This window comes from Mobula hypostoma, chromosome 2, assembly GCF_963921235.1.
Source record: "Mobula hypostoma chromosome 2, sMobHyp1.1, whole genome shotgun sequence".
Lineage (NCBI taxonomy): Eukaryota > Metazoa > Chordata > Chondrichthyes > Myliobatiformes > Myliobatidae > Mobula > Mobula hypostoma.
In genome coordinates this window covers 46,558,298-46,573,403 of record NC_086098.1, presented here as the reverse complement: position 1 = coordinate 46,573,403, position 15,106 = coordinate 46,558,298, and the positions used below count along the sequence as shown (strand labels likewise).

Here is a 15,106-nt window from a genome sequence, read left to right as displayed (position 1 = left end):
TTTAATTAATTTTTATTGCATTACTTGATTGTAAATAATGCAATATTAATGCTTGTTAAGCCATCTACGGAGGTATTCCAGAAACCAGAATCACATGTATCAGTTCAAATAGAGTGCTTCTAACAATACTCTTTTCAATACCAACTATTTGAAATATTTATTTTGTCAAACTGCTGTTCTGTCAGATTTTTGTATTTGATTTAATCAAATGCATTTTGCATTCTAGTCCTATCTTCTGATCATTTTTGACTGGCATTAAAATCAGATAGTTAACATTAAAATATTCAGTATTATGTACATAAAAGAGATTGCCTGATCAAGGGGACCAATGTATCATAAGTGAACAATAATTTTAAAGCAGAAGAGCAGTCTTTGTTTAATATGTTCTTAACCCCTATATAATATTATTTAAAGTGGGATTTTTAAAGAAATCTTCCTTGAGTTAAAGACAACATTTTCATATTTCAAATGATTTGCATTCTCACACTTAACAATTTTGTAAGCAAAAACAATTCATTTACTTTGCACCTTTATTTCAGTTAGAAAATGAACATCTGCCTTTGCTTTCCTTTTAAAGGAACCAGTGAATGGGCATCCTCCATTTTCCAATGGCATACAGCTGCTGGTTGTTGAAGAAACTAAAGATTCACAGGCTACTGAGAAGAAATCTTTCAAGGTACATTGAGGATGGTGATTATTTAATTCATTCTATGTTTGAAGTTTCTCAATGGAACCTTCAATAAATTCATGGCAGCATGCATTTGTTATGGATAGGTTAACTTAAGTGAAAATTGTGAGATAATGAGGATAATTCAATAAGGGCAGTATATTTGATGTCATCTAGTGGGTTTTATGTAGGCTTTTGGCCACGTTCTGCATTGCAAGCTGATCAAAGAATGAAAAGTTCCCTCCAATTTTCTACTACACTGGCAGTTTGTTTGCTTCCATAAGCTAGTCAGTGGCCTGCAAGGGGAAGTTGGGCAGGTAATTCGGGAGGGAGCGGTTGACGTCACTGTCCAAGTTGGGTGAGTCCATTCAAAGCTCGGAGAAAACACCATGCTCCTGAACAGCCTACCATCCTCCCGTCCAGGCGATACAGTTCTCACCAGTTATCAACTTACCGTCCTCCGTGTAATACAGCACTCACCAATTATCTTTTATATATAATTTTTATTGAGTTTTCAAAGTGATACATGAGAAAATAATATCTACCCTCCCCCCCCCGATATATACTCCTACCTAAAGAGAAAAGAAAAGAAAAAAAAGAGAGAACCGCCTGAATATTGGAAGGTTTGCACATGCTCCATGGGATAAAAATAAATTTAATATATATTTGTTACTTTCCCCCAAGGAACCAAGATCTTCATCATCGGAGCTATAAATAAGGGCTCCAAATATTCAAAAATGTTTCATATTTATCTCTTAAAATCTAAAGCATTACTTAGCTTCTCAACTCTCATAGTTCCCTGGGGAATCTCTTTGAACTTCACCATGTTGCTATGTGTTTCCCTCCCAATCATCCAGGCATAAAGAAAAAAAAAGATAGATAAGATACAAAAAAAGAAAAAACAAAATTCTCCCCCACTAATGTTGTGAATGAAAAGATACACAACACTACCCCCCTCCACTGTGCGGGTCATGGCTATTGCCACGTCTGCACACATGAATAACGTAGCGATTGGTCAGTGTTTCTTCCGGCTCTCCCGTAACAAAAAATTGTATATATTAAAAAAAAATTAATATCATTATTCCCAGCTAATATTCCTCAAATTTTAACCTTTCTTCCCCTCCCTCATATAATTAATAATATATATATATTCATCTGTCTAAAAATCCAACAGGCCTAATCCTTGATCCAGCCTTCATCTTCAATCCATCTCGCTCCCCTAGGTTTGTTCTTGTATCTGGTGAATATTCAAAGAATCTTGCACAAACTCCTCCGCTTTCCGTTAATTGTCAAAAAATCCTTTTTCTCCACCAGGCAAAAAAATCTTCAAGGTTGCAGGATAACGCAATATAAATTGATAACCGTGATCCCATAGGGCTTTTTTCACTGGATTAAATTTCTTCCTTCTCTTTAAAAGTTCATAACTTATGTCAGGGTAAAAAAAAATTTTCTTCCCTTCTATCATCACTGGCCCTTTTCTCTTCTTGGCAGCTTGGGCAGCCGCCTGTAGGATCCTTTCTTTGTCTTGCAATCTTAAGAATTTTATTAAAATTGATCGTGGATATTGGTCATCTTGTGATTTTGGTCTTAGAGCTCTATGTACCCGCTCAATTTCAATTGATCGGTCTTCCTCTTTCATTTGCAAGGTTTTCGGGATCCACCTTTGAAAAAATTCTATTGGATTATCTCCCTCTATACCTTCTTTAAGACCAACAATTTTAATGTTATTACATCTACTAAAATTTTCCAACACGTCCACTTTCTCCAAGAGTCGATTTCTTTCCGTGTTCCAGACAAGTACATCATTTTCTGTTTTTTCCACTCTATCGTTAATATGCTCCATTGTTCTTTCCATCTTCTGAAGTTTCTTATCCATTTTATCCTGTCTTTTCATAGCTTTATCATAGCACATCTTCACGTCTCTAAGCACTGTTCTTAATTTTCTTAGTTCAGCCGTTAATTGCAATAAAGCCTCTCTTATGTCTCCGTTGTCTCCTTTGCTTCCAGTCTCTTCCAGTTCTTCCTCCTCCTCTTCATCTGTATTCTCTGCGATATCCAATTCTGACTCTGAGTCACTTTCAGTTGCAGTGGCCGTCGGTTCTTGTAGTTTAAGTTGTGTCGATTTGCGCATGCGCAATTCCGGTATCTTCTTCCGAGAGACCGCTAACGCCGCCATTGCTCCCTGTTCTTCTACGCCAGAGATAAAATACGTCTCCTCCAAAGGAGATCCAACCTGAATCTGAGGCTCCATCGCTGCAGTAGGCCCTTTTTTCTTCCCATCTCGCGGCGACTTCACAACAACAGACTTCTTCTGTTGCGGTTTACGAGACATATCATAGAGTAGTCTTACAAAGTTTACAAGTAGTTTTCGGAAAGTATTTATTAACTTTACTTTGTTTAAATGGTACTTTGCTGATTTTTTTACGGGAGAGCTGGATTTACACGTCTCAATCCCACGTCATCATGTGACGCCCACCTACTCACCAATTATCAATGGCCTCCCCTACCTTGCAGCAAAAACTGAGAATGGACTCAACCAAATAAACATATGCCATATGGCGATGAGAGACCTCTACGGGATTGCTCGGTCACTGCGAGCACTAGCATCGCACATTGAGCGAAGTTCAAAAAAACAATGTGTTTTTTTTAATCCGATCTCTCACAGAATCACTAGCGACCTCTCACAGAACCCTAGGGTTCCGTGGAACCCCTGTTGAGAAACCCTGGTCTAGACTATCCCGTGGTAGCATTCACATCTATTAAGTGCTTTGAGACTCTGGTCACCTCTAGAATTAACTTCTGCCTAATATCTGAACCTGAGGCAGTTTGCCTAACACTACAGGTCTACAGCAGATGCAGCCATCACTGGCTCTCCATTCAACTTTGGAACACCTAGGCAGTAGCGAAACACACATCAAGCTGCTGTTTATCGATAGTAGCGTGGCATTCAACACCATCATCCTCTCAGTACTAATCAACTTCAGGATATCAATTTCCTGATCAGGCATTCAGTCTGAATCAGTAATATTATCTCCTTTGCGCTAACAATCAGCACAAGAGCATCTCAAGGATGTGTGCTTAGCCAACTGATCTACTCTCTCTACTCTCATGACCATGTGGCTAGGTACATCTCAAACACCATATATAAATTCACCAATGACACCACTCTTGTTGGCAGAATCTCAGATAACGATGAGGGGTATACAAGAATGTGATGGATCAGCTGATTGAGTGGTGTCACAAAACAACCTTGTACTCATTGTCAACAAGACCAAGGAATTGATTGTGGACTGAAGAGGGGAAAGTGTGGAGAACACACTCTAGTCTTTGTTGAAGGGCCAGTGGTGGATAGGGTTCACAGCTCCAAGTACCTGGGGGTCAGCATCTCAGAGGATCCATTTTGGACGCAGCAGGTTGATGCAGACACAAAGAAAGCACACCAGAGGCTCTCCTTCATCAGGAGTTAGAGGAGAATGGGTATGTTATCAAAGATTCCTACACATTTGGACAGGTGTACAGTGGAGAACTTTTTGACTGGCTGCAACACCGCCTGCAATGGAGGCTCCAATGTGCAGGGATCACAAAAGGCTGTAGAGGGTTGTAGACTCAGCCATTTCTATCATAGACAAAAGCCTACCCACCATCAACGATTTCTTCAACAGTTGGTGCCTCAGGAAGATTGCATCTATCATTAAAGACCCTTACCATCAGGGTCATTCCCTCTTTGTGTTTCTACCAGAGAGAAGGAGATACAGGAGCCTGAACACCTACACAAAATATTTTAAGAGGAGCTTCTTGCTTTCTGCCATCAGATTTATGAACGGTTAATGAATGGACATTTTGCACCTTTTGCATGATTGATTTATTTTTGTAACTTATTGTAATTTTTAGTTTTCCTTGCACTGCTGCTGCAAAATGGTACACTCAATGGCCACTTTATTAGGTACACCAGTGCAGCTGCTCATTAGTTCAAATATCTAATCAGCCAACTATGTGGCAGCAACTCAGTGCATAAAAGCATGCAGACATGGTCGAGAGGTTCAGTTGTTGCTCAGACCAAACAGCAGAATCAGGAAGAAATGTGGTCTAAGTGACTGTGGAATGATGGTTGGTACCAGACAGGGTGGTTTGAGTAACCCAGAAACTGCTGATCTCCTGGAAATTTCACACACAACAGTCTTAAGAGTTTACAGAGAATGATGTGAAAAATTTTTTTAAAACATCTGGTGAGCAGCAGTTCTGCGGGTGAAAACACTTTGAGAGAGGTCAGAGGGGAATGGCCAGACTGTTTCAAATTAACAGGAAGGCAACAGGAACTCAAATAACCACACGTTACAACAGTGGTGTGCAAAAGAGCATCTCTGAATGATTCACACATCGAACCTTAAAGTGCTTGGTCTACAGCAGTAGAAGACAACAAATAGACACTCAGTAAGCACTTGTGCAGGAGGTACCTAATCAAGTGGCTACTGAATGTATGCCATTGATAATAAACCTGATTCTGATTTTGATTGTGGTTAGCCTATTGCTGGGAAGAGGTGATCGGGAGCTTGGATTGATTAAATAGACAGATCTGTTTCTGTTAGACAATGATGAAAAACCAAGGGGTTTAAAATAATTGACAGAAGGATTAAAAGGGTGACAAAGACTTTTTTCACTGAATGGGTAGTATTGACTTGGAAAACCCAACATGAAAAGATAGTAGATACAGAAATGTTGACCATATTTTAAGAATACTTGAATGTACTTGAAGAGCTGAGACTTGCCGAGCAATAGACAGGGAGGAGATGCCAAGCAAAGAGTACAACAAAGATCTAATATGTGGTTGCTCGGATGGCACACTCTCATGTAAGAGAGCATGGGTCAGGCAGCTTGAAATGTGCTGAAGTACAGAGGGGTGAGAGGGAATTTCACAAAAGAAAACTATAAAATATTAACAGAACTAGGTACACAACTAACAGGGTTTATTCCTGATGACTGTAAAGTCTAGAACCACGGGCTAAAACCTCAGATAAAGGGTCTGTCATAAGATCAAAAAAAAAATCTTCAAGCAGGGGGTGAAGAACCTGTGAAATTCTCTTCGTTGTATTCCTTGCTTGGCAAAAACATCCTTCCTTAGATTAAGGAAAGCAAAACTCCACCTGCTCTGTGTGGAATTTCATTGAGGCCTCATACAGGTACAGCAAGAAATCCTTGCTGCTGCAGTCTAGTGCTCTTGTGAAAAAAAATTGCAAACATATAATTTGCCTTTCTACTTGCATGCTGCACCTGAACGCTTTGATTTGGTGACTGGCACTCTAAAGACACCCAGGTTCCATTGCATCTCCTTTCAGAATCTACCAGATTCTTAGAGCTCATGTTGTTACAGGAATGGCAGGAGCATGGACAGAAGATTGGCTGTATGACAGAGTGGGAATAAAGAGGGCCTTATCTGGTTGGCTGCCAGCGACTAGTGGTGTTCTGTAGCGGTCATTGTTAGGTCCACTACTTTTCACATAATATGTTAATAATCTTGATGACAGAATTGATGGCTTTGTGACCAAGTTTGCAGATGATACAAAGATAGGTAGAGGGGCAGGTAGTGGAAGTCGGGGGTCTGCAGAAGGACTTGGGCAGATTAAGAGAATGGGCAAAGAAGTCGCAGATGGAATATAGTGTAGGTAAGTGTATGGTCATGCGCTTTGGTAGAAGGAATAAACGTGTAGACTATTTTCTAAACAGACAGTGAAATCAGAAGTTAGAACTGCAGAGAGATCTGGGAGTCCTGGGGCAGTATTTCTAAAGGTTAACTTACAGGTTGAATCAATAGAAATGATGACAAATGTAATGCTAGCAGTCATTTCAAGAGGATGAGAATATAAGAGCAAGGATGTAATGCTGAGGCTTTACAAGATATTGATGAAACTACATTTGGAGTAGTTTTGGGCCCCAAATTTAAGAAGGGATGTGCTGGCATTGGAGAGGGTTCAGAGAAAGTTTAAGAAAATGATCACGAAAATGAATTTGTTAACATGTGAGGAGTATTTGATGTCTCTGGGCCTGTACTTGTTGGAGCTTAGAAGAATGAGGGGACATCTCATTGAAGCCTACTGAATAGTAAAACGCCCAAATAGATTGGACGTGGAATGGATGTTTCCATTGGTGAGAGTGTCTAGTACAGGAGGACACAACCTCAGGATAGAAGGATGTCCCTTTAAAACAGAGTTGAGGAATTTCATTAGACAGAGGGTAGTGAATTCTTTGCCACAGACGTTGTGGAAGCCAAGTTATGGTGTATTAATAAAGCAGAGTTTGATAGTTTCCTAATTAGTAAGGGCATCAAAGGTTATAGGCAAAAGGCAGGAGAATGAGATTGAGAGGGAAAATAAAACAGCCATGATCAAATTGTGGAGTAGTTGATGGGCTGAATGGCCTAGTTCTACTCCTATGTTTTATGGCTTTTGTTTTTAGAACCTTACTGGATGATGCCACTTAACCTGTCAAATCACATTGGGACCACCTCCTCCTCCTCACAAATTACTCTCCAATGGACCTATTACCCCTGCAGCTTCGTGTAATCTGTGGATTTAGAGGTGTTATTATAGCTAGGGCCCCCCAACTACACCCTGACACCCAGAACAACAGTTGTTTATTCCTGCTCTGTTTCCATTCAGTCACCTGAATCTCATCAACACCAGTATTCCATGAACTTTAATCTTGTATGCAAGCCTCTTAATTGGTACCCTGTCAAAAACGTTCTGAAAGTCCAAAGGCACCGTTCTCCCTTACTTGTTTTACCTCCTTAAAAATCTCCAGTAGGCTGGCATGCTGATTTATTGTCCATTGTAAGTTACTCCTAATGTGTAAGTGAATGCAATGTATATGAAAATTTGGGGAGATTTAATAGAAATGTGGGGAAAGAAGGAAAAAAATTAAATAAGTAAGAAAGACAATATATTTCACAATGTATGTCAGTGATATTAAACCTGTTTCTGATTCTGAAATAGGGAAAAAAAATAATAATTTTAGGATTATTGTAAAAGGTCAGCATTTAGATGATGGGGTGAAAGACCTCTCCATACTGTATTATTCTCTCCACCAGTGACTTTAGTATTGCTTTATCAATACTCTAGTTCAGTTAGTATACAAATGTATGGCTTCACCAGCAAATCAGCACAATAGTGAGTGGAAAAAGAACTAATTTGAATGGTTTTTATGAAGTACCATTTATAAAATCTCCAGATTACAAGGTCTTCATATTTTTCCAGGATTTTTTTTTCAAATTTTAAAGCATATATTTAATAAAAGTGTGGGAATGCAACAGAACGTTGAAAGTTTTGCTTTGTATGTCGAGTTTTCCCCAAATCTGGGGGTGAGGTAGGCCACAGCCTCACTTTTGCATAGCTCAGTTCAACCTGATTATTTCAGTCAAGATTGAGACATTGAGTTGGTGCCACATTAAAACAAATCTTTTCTCCACCTTGCATGGTCTGCCCCATCATCCAATCAGAATTATTTTGAGAAATTGAACTGAAAATTTCTAAAGCCCAAGAAACCTTATAATTACTATCATCTGTAAGGTTCAGTTAAAACAAACTAAACCAATGATCATTATCCATGCTCATACAGTATCTGCTAAACCACTATGTAGCCTTGCTTATGTTAAATAATCTAAAAACTGTTCATCTGATTCTCTGCTTTTTCACAAACCTAACTGTTGCCAAGTTGATGTTCAATGTATTAATTATTTTCAAATTCTTATTATTGGACATGCAGAAGAGTTAAATGTGGGTGTAAATTGATACGTATAATGGTACAGTTTTGAGCATTTCATTGTGATCACTTGCATGGCAATTCGAAAAAGCCCTGATAATTTACAGCATCTACATTATGATAAACTAGCATTAAGCTACTGTTTACTTTGTCATTTGAGTTTGTACTTCAGCCAAATCCAGATTTAAAAAGGGCTCTGAGGCAAGCTATTAGCAATATGTCATTGTAATTTAGAGCCCATCTAACCCCATTAGTATCTGAACTTGATATGAAAATAACAGCCAGCACAAATAGGAAGTTCAGTAAAACTGTTTTCTCCCCCATATATTCGAAGCCTCCTGTGGTTATGTGAAGCATTCTGTACATTACAGACATCTGAAGTCATTGTTACTTTACTCTCACAGGCCAAAAAGAAAAAGCAACGAGTTAACGAGAGACCTAAGGATAAGAATGTTGCAGGAAATAAAGAAAAAAGTGAGGAAGAAGCTGGTGAGTTTGAAAATTGCAATTCAATTGAATCCTAAAAATGAGAATGTATATTTAAGGGAAAGTCATGTTCTGAGGCATAGATTAATTTCCTTTCCGCCTGCTTCATTAGATTAAAGGACTTCTCTATGATGAATTGTGGCCAAATTTCTCTTGAAGATGAGACTAAACACTTTTAGAGGGAGATGGGGGAACTCATAATGGCTTCAGTACTTCATGCTACCACCATTACAAATCTTATTGATTTAGGCATGAACAAATAAAAAGAATCAAAGCAGGTGCTTGTGAGATTATGTTTTAATTACTAAAGACCTGGTCATAATCTGGAAATGTGGATCTATGTTCTCAATATGTCATCTCATAAACTAATGTTAATTCTAGAAGAATTTTAATTAGCATTTCTCACAAAGATGTCAAATTTCTTTCTCCATGAAGATTCCCATGAGTTCTTGCTTCAAACTGGCCAGGACGTGGTTATGAGCATTGTTGCATGAATTAAGTCATCAGAGAACGTTACTGGTGGATATGAAGCAGCCTCTTTATTCAACAAAACAAGATGCAGCAGGCATCATATTGAGACACTTTTGGTTGAAAGATCTTGCTGGCCCTCGCTACCCAATATTTTCTATGCTAAACATCAGACAACAATTCCATACAATGCATCCACAATGCTTTCTTTGAAACTACACACAAACTTCTTCAAACATCCTGATTCACACCCACACCACAAAATTCCGCATTATCTGGTCAGTGATTAAAGACTTTTAGAAACCTCTTGTTCAGAGCTGCATTTCAAACTACATCTACACTCTATATTCAGATTTGAAGGTTGGTGGCTAAAGTCATTTGATAGATGTGCTAAACTAAACGTCGCTCTAACAATAAGCTGGAAAACCCTATGGACCTTGCTCCTCAAGTTATGTTGTCTCTCCTTGCAGCAGACATTTGTGCTTGGGATTGCAGTGGAAAAAACAGGATGTCCAGTGGAAAGGCAGGCAATCTTGGGCAAGCAGAAAATCTGCTCCAGCCTGTTATCTTGAGTTTCATTGCGAATGTACAATTGAGTTTTGTTTCTGTTCTAACATGATTTCAGATGGAGTTGTGTCATTCCCATTCTTAAAATACGGAAACTGTAAAAGAGAAGTAATGCTTCCTGTTAAATTTGGATGTAGTGATTATTTCATGAAATTCACCTGATATAGATGGGGGAAAATAGAAAGACCATAAGACAAAGGAGGAAATAGAAGCAGAATTGGGCCATTTGGCTCATTGAGCCTACAACATAATTCAATCATGGCTGATTTATTTTCCCTTCCAACCCCTTTCTCCTGCCTTCCTTTCATAACCTTTGATGCCCTTACTAATAACGAACCTTCAACGTTTGCTTTAAAAATCCCCAATAACTTGGCTTCCACAGCTTCTGTGGCAGTGAATTCCACAGATTCACCATCGGGTTGTCCAAAATTCCTCCCCATCACCGTTCCAAAGGGGCACCCTTCTATTCTGATGCAGTACCCTCTGGTTCTAGACTCTCCCACTATTGGAAACATCCTTTCAATGTCCATTCTATTTAGGACTTTTCATATTCAGTCATTTTTAAAATGAGATTTCCCCCCTCATTATTCTGAAGTCAATCAAGTACCTGATGGAAAGAAGTGTTATATTGGTCCCAAGGCACAGAAAACAGGCCCAAACAGTGCTGCATGGAGTCTCGATCAATTTGTATTGGAGAAATCATTATTTAATCTGGATCCTTCAAATGCCTGGCCAGACCACACACTTCTTGCAATGGGAAGAAATTTAGAAAAAGCATTACTGAGATCGCCAACTCTAATCTGTAGTAGTTAGCACTAGAGTTTCCAAAGATTTACTGTTCTTCTTTCAGGATAGATAAAACATTTATTTATTCAATGGTAAATTTATGTTTTATTAATGGTTATCAGTAAGACACCCTTTGCAAAATAAGTTTGCTGCCTATGCAAAAGTCTGAAAAAATACAAGAACTATTGCTTTTTATAGAAGAGAGAAAGATCTTTTGGAAAAAAGAATATTCGAGAGATTTTTTGTATCTCTTCTTGCATAATAATAATGCTTGGAAACTTTGATAGTGATTGTCAAGTTCAAGGAAAGTTGCAGGTTACCAAGCTTGGCTAACTGGAATATGTTAATAAAAGAAACTAGAATTTAAGGAAAGGAGACAAGGAAACCTAGAGGCACTAAAATATTTTTGTTTACTTTCGAAATAATAATAAAATTTGCAATTTGCATGGATTTTCAGCCGTTCCTTTGTAGCAGTCAATGACTGAACAGTGACTTGAGTTAGTTGTGTCACTTACAAATTGTAATACCTTTTGGAGTCACAGATGAAAATGCTGCTTGGGTATATTCACCATGGGTATCTATGGTGACAGTTGATGTTTTGGGCCAAGACCCTTCATTAGGGCTGAGAATGAAGGGGGGAAGACGATGGCATGAATATCGTTTTCTCCTGGTGAACAGATTTCCTCCCCTTCTTCCTCTATTCCCCACTCTGACCTTTACCTCTTCTCATCTGCCCATTACTTCTCCCTGGGTCGCCTTCCCTTTCTCCTCTTGTCCATTCTCCTCTCCTATTAGGTTCTTTTTTCTCCAACCCTTGATTGACCTTTCCCACCCACCTGGCTTGACCTATCACCTTCAGCTAGAGTCATTACCCCCCTCCATTTTTTAAAATTTTTGCATCTCCCCCCTGCGTTCTCAGTCCTGATGAAGGGTCTCAGCCTGAAACATCAACTGTTTACTCTTTTCCATAGACGCTGCCTGACCTGCTGAATTCCTCCAGCATTTTCTGTGCGTTGCTTTGGATTTTCAGCATCTGTAGATCTTCTCGTGTATGCAAAATAAATGAAAGGTTTATTCATTTGTTGTTTCCTAGGAGACTGGGTCACAAAAATCAGTAATCGAGAGAAACGTCAACAGAGAAAGGAGCGCCAAAAGAAGAAATGTGATGTGACCTGTGTTGCTGATCCAACTGTTCCTCTTCATTCTGATGGAAATAGGACTGCATCAAGAACTGTGAAGGATTACAGAGGATCAGATGATCAAGAAGGTATTTCAAAATCACCAGTGTGATTTATTAGATGCTTAGGTCAAAGTTTAAAAATACAAAAAACAGTGAGGCATATCTTCGGAGAAAATAAATATATTTTTCAGTAAATTTATTTTCTCCTTGTTCTTTTCCAGTTTTGGCATAAAGTCTTAATTTAATCCATTTAGATTATGATCACCAGTAAAATTTAGAAGCATGTACTAAACATCTGAACCAAATTTGGACTTGAATAATGACAGCTACGAGTTTGTGAGGTGGATAAAATTGGCCAGGAAAATTCTTCTGAAGTCTGAAGGAATTGATTAATGTGTGAATGGTGATCCTTTCAAATGGATTAGATAAGTAGCAGTATTATTTACAGAAAGCTTATTTTCTTGAGACACCTGATTATTTGACTAGTCATTGAATATCCGGGATTGAATTTCCGAACGGATCTCCGGATCTTTCACTGTACCTTCATGGAAAGACCTGAAGAAACCTTGTAGAAGCAACTTAAGTAGTGTGTGTACGCTACCACAGGGCTTCCAACCATCCGCCTCTAAAGTTACAACGGATGATCAGAAAGCTCCTACAGCAATTCATCTTATGAGTAATATCTACATTTTTAGACCACATCTGTAAACTTTGTAATAAATTATATTTTTCTATTTTTATTTCTGTAGTTTCCTATTTAGGAATAAATCTAATAATGGATCTCATCCACTAACTCTTTTGGCTCACTAGTTGCCGTGTATATGGGCTGCCAGCTTGTCTTTACCTTACTTTTCTCTTAGAGTCACTGAAAGGTACAGCACAGAAGCAGGTCCTTCAGCCCATCTAGTCCATGCCAAACCATCAAGCTGCCTACTCCTACTCCCATCAAGCTGCACCAGAACCATAGCCCTCCATACCCTTGTAGTCCATGTACTTATCCAAATTCCTCTCAAATGTTGAGATCGAGCTTGCATGCACTGTTTGCACTAGCAGCCTTTCTACACTCTCACAGCCCTCTGAGTGAAGAAGTTTCCCCATGTTCTCCTCAAACTTTTCACCTTTCAATCTTAACCCATGACCTCTGCTTGTAGTTCCACCCAACCTCAGTGGAAAAAGCCTGCTTGCATTTACCCCATCTATACCCCTCATAATTTTGTATGCCTCTATCAAATCTCCCCTCAGTCTTCTTTGTTCCATGAAATAAGTGCCAATGTATTCAATCTTATAACTCAGGTCCTCCAGTCCCACCAAAACACTTATAGATTTTCTCTGTACTTATGTAATTTTTTTCTTTTGTAATTTTATGTTAGAAACATAAGATTCAAAGAGTTGCTGGTGCTGCATTGTTCTCCAGGACAATCTATTACTTTGTAGTCCGTAGGTTACGTTTTTGGAATTATTGATTTTTACCTAAAATTAGAGGAAGGTTGTTTGTCTTTGTAGGAATGATAAAGTTAGGTAGAATTCCAGTTTAAGGTATGAGCTACCATAATAATTCTTTGCTTAAATATTAGGTCCAATTCCACTACAAATGGTTTGCTGCCTTACCCTTTTAGGCTGGATATGTCAAGAGCATGGAGTTAACAGCAGTAACAAAACAGTAAATGTCAGTGAAGATTTTGCTTATGCATTGGTATTTGAGAGTGTCAGGCCTGCATAGGCAGGCTCCTCCCAGTCTCCGCCAGCTAACAGGAGTTGCCTGCCACTCATTTCCAGCTCATCACCTGCAGCCTATTTAAACCCAGCTCTCATCCACAGTCCTTGTTCACCCATCGAACCAGCCAGCCTCAACCAGTTGCTCCTAGCCTTCAGTTACTTTGTTGCCTGTGGTATTTCATATCTGTTCTCTCTTGTTTGTGGCCCCTTGTGGCTTGTTATTTTCCCAATCTATAAAGTTATCATTCATTGCTGAATCGTCTCCACTACTCTGCTTCTGGGTTAAGCCTCCTCTACATTTCCTAACAGGATGGGTGAACCATCGATTGATACAGCAGATTATGCTCATCTAAAGGAAGGTCATCTGTTGATGTGGGCACATGATCAGAAGCAGCAGGAAACCATTGACCATCTGCTTGCTGCTCTCTTCCAACTCTCCGTCTCAATACAGTAACCCTGCGCCAGTTAACCTTCTCCTTTTGAGCCCTGGATTCAGTGCCTCAATGCTTCAGTGGATCCCTGTGAGTTTTGACATGCTTACTGCGGAGCTGCCGATCACCCATGCATCAAATGCCCACTGCGTCTGGAAAAGGCACCACCCAGCAGAGATAAGGGACCCTCTATCTGGTAGTCACCCTCCAGCCCCTCGTTCTGACTCGCTCTCTCTGTCCTCCTCCACACCCCGAAGGCTCTGGTGGGTACTGGCACACAGGCAGCTTTCTGGATCGGACTCTGTGTATACAGCTTGGACTCCCTACTGAGCCTATCTCTCACCTCCTCTGCATCACAGCCACTGACAGATGTCCTTTGGGGTCTGGGGCGGTCAGAGCACACACACGATCTGTGCATCAGGGTGCACCACATGTCCATCCAATTCCTCCTGATCGACTCGCTCAACACTCCTCTCATTTTGGGTTACCTCTGGCTCACCACTCAAGGCCCTCACTTCGCCTGGTTATCCAGTTCACTGCTGAGTTGGAGTCCCACGTGCCTGCAACCTCAGCTGACTTCATCCCATCAATCCATGGAGACAGAGGAAACCCTTGACCTCACCAAACCCCCCCCCCCAGGAATATCACAGCCTAACTATCGCATTAGCTAAAGGGAGCCCAACACCCAGCCTCTGCACCAACCACACAACTGTGTGTGATCGACCTCCTCCCAGGTACCACCTTTCCCCCGAAGCCATATGTTCTGCCTGTCCCATCCTGAGACCAAAGCCATGAATGACTATGTCACTGAAGCGCTACGACCATCCCAGCCCCTAGCCGGTGCAAAGTTCTTCTTTGCCAAAAAGCAAGATGGGGGACTTTATCCCTGCAATGGCTACCATGGACTCAACAAAATCACCATTCTCCCCTTGATGTACAGCACATTCGAAGCACTCCGTGGGGCTTAGATCTTCACCACACTGGACCTGTGGAGTGTGTACAACCTGATCCACATCCACTTGGGGGGAGGGGGGGGTGAGTGGAAGATGGCAG

At 40.0% G+C, this 15,106-nt stretch overlaps 1 protein-coding gene across 1 annotated transcript in view; it reads left to right on the top strand.

Annotated features, from left to right (window-relative positions):
* LOC134339780 (protein LYRIC-like) overlaps positions 1-15,106 on the top strand; it is a 117,277-nt gene that overhangs the window by 26,203 nt on the left and 75,968 nt on the right. Inside the window, exons 2-4 of the mRNA XM_063036552.1 lie at positions 578-676; positions 8,824-8,908; positions 11,820-11,993. Of these exons, the coding sequence (XP_062892622.1) occupies positions 578-676; positions 8,824-8,908; positions 11,820-11,993 (358 nt within the window). The remainder of the gene's footprint in view (positions 1-577; positions 677-8,823; positions 8,909-11,819; positions 11,994-15,106) is intronic.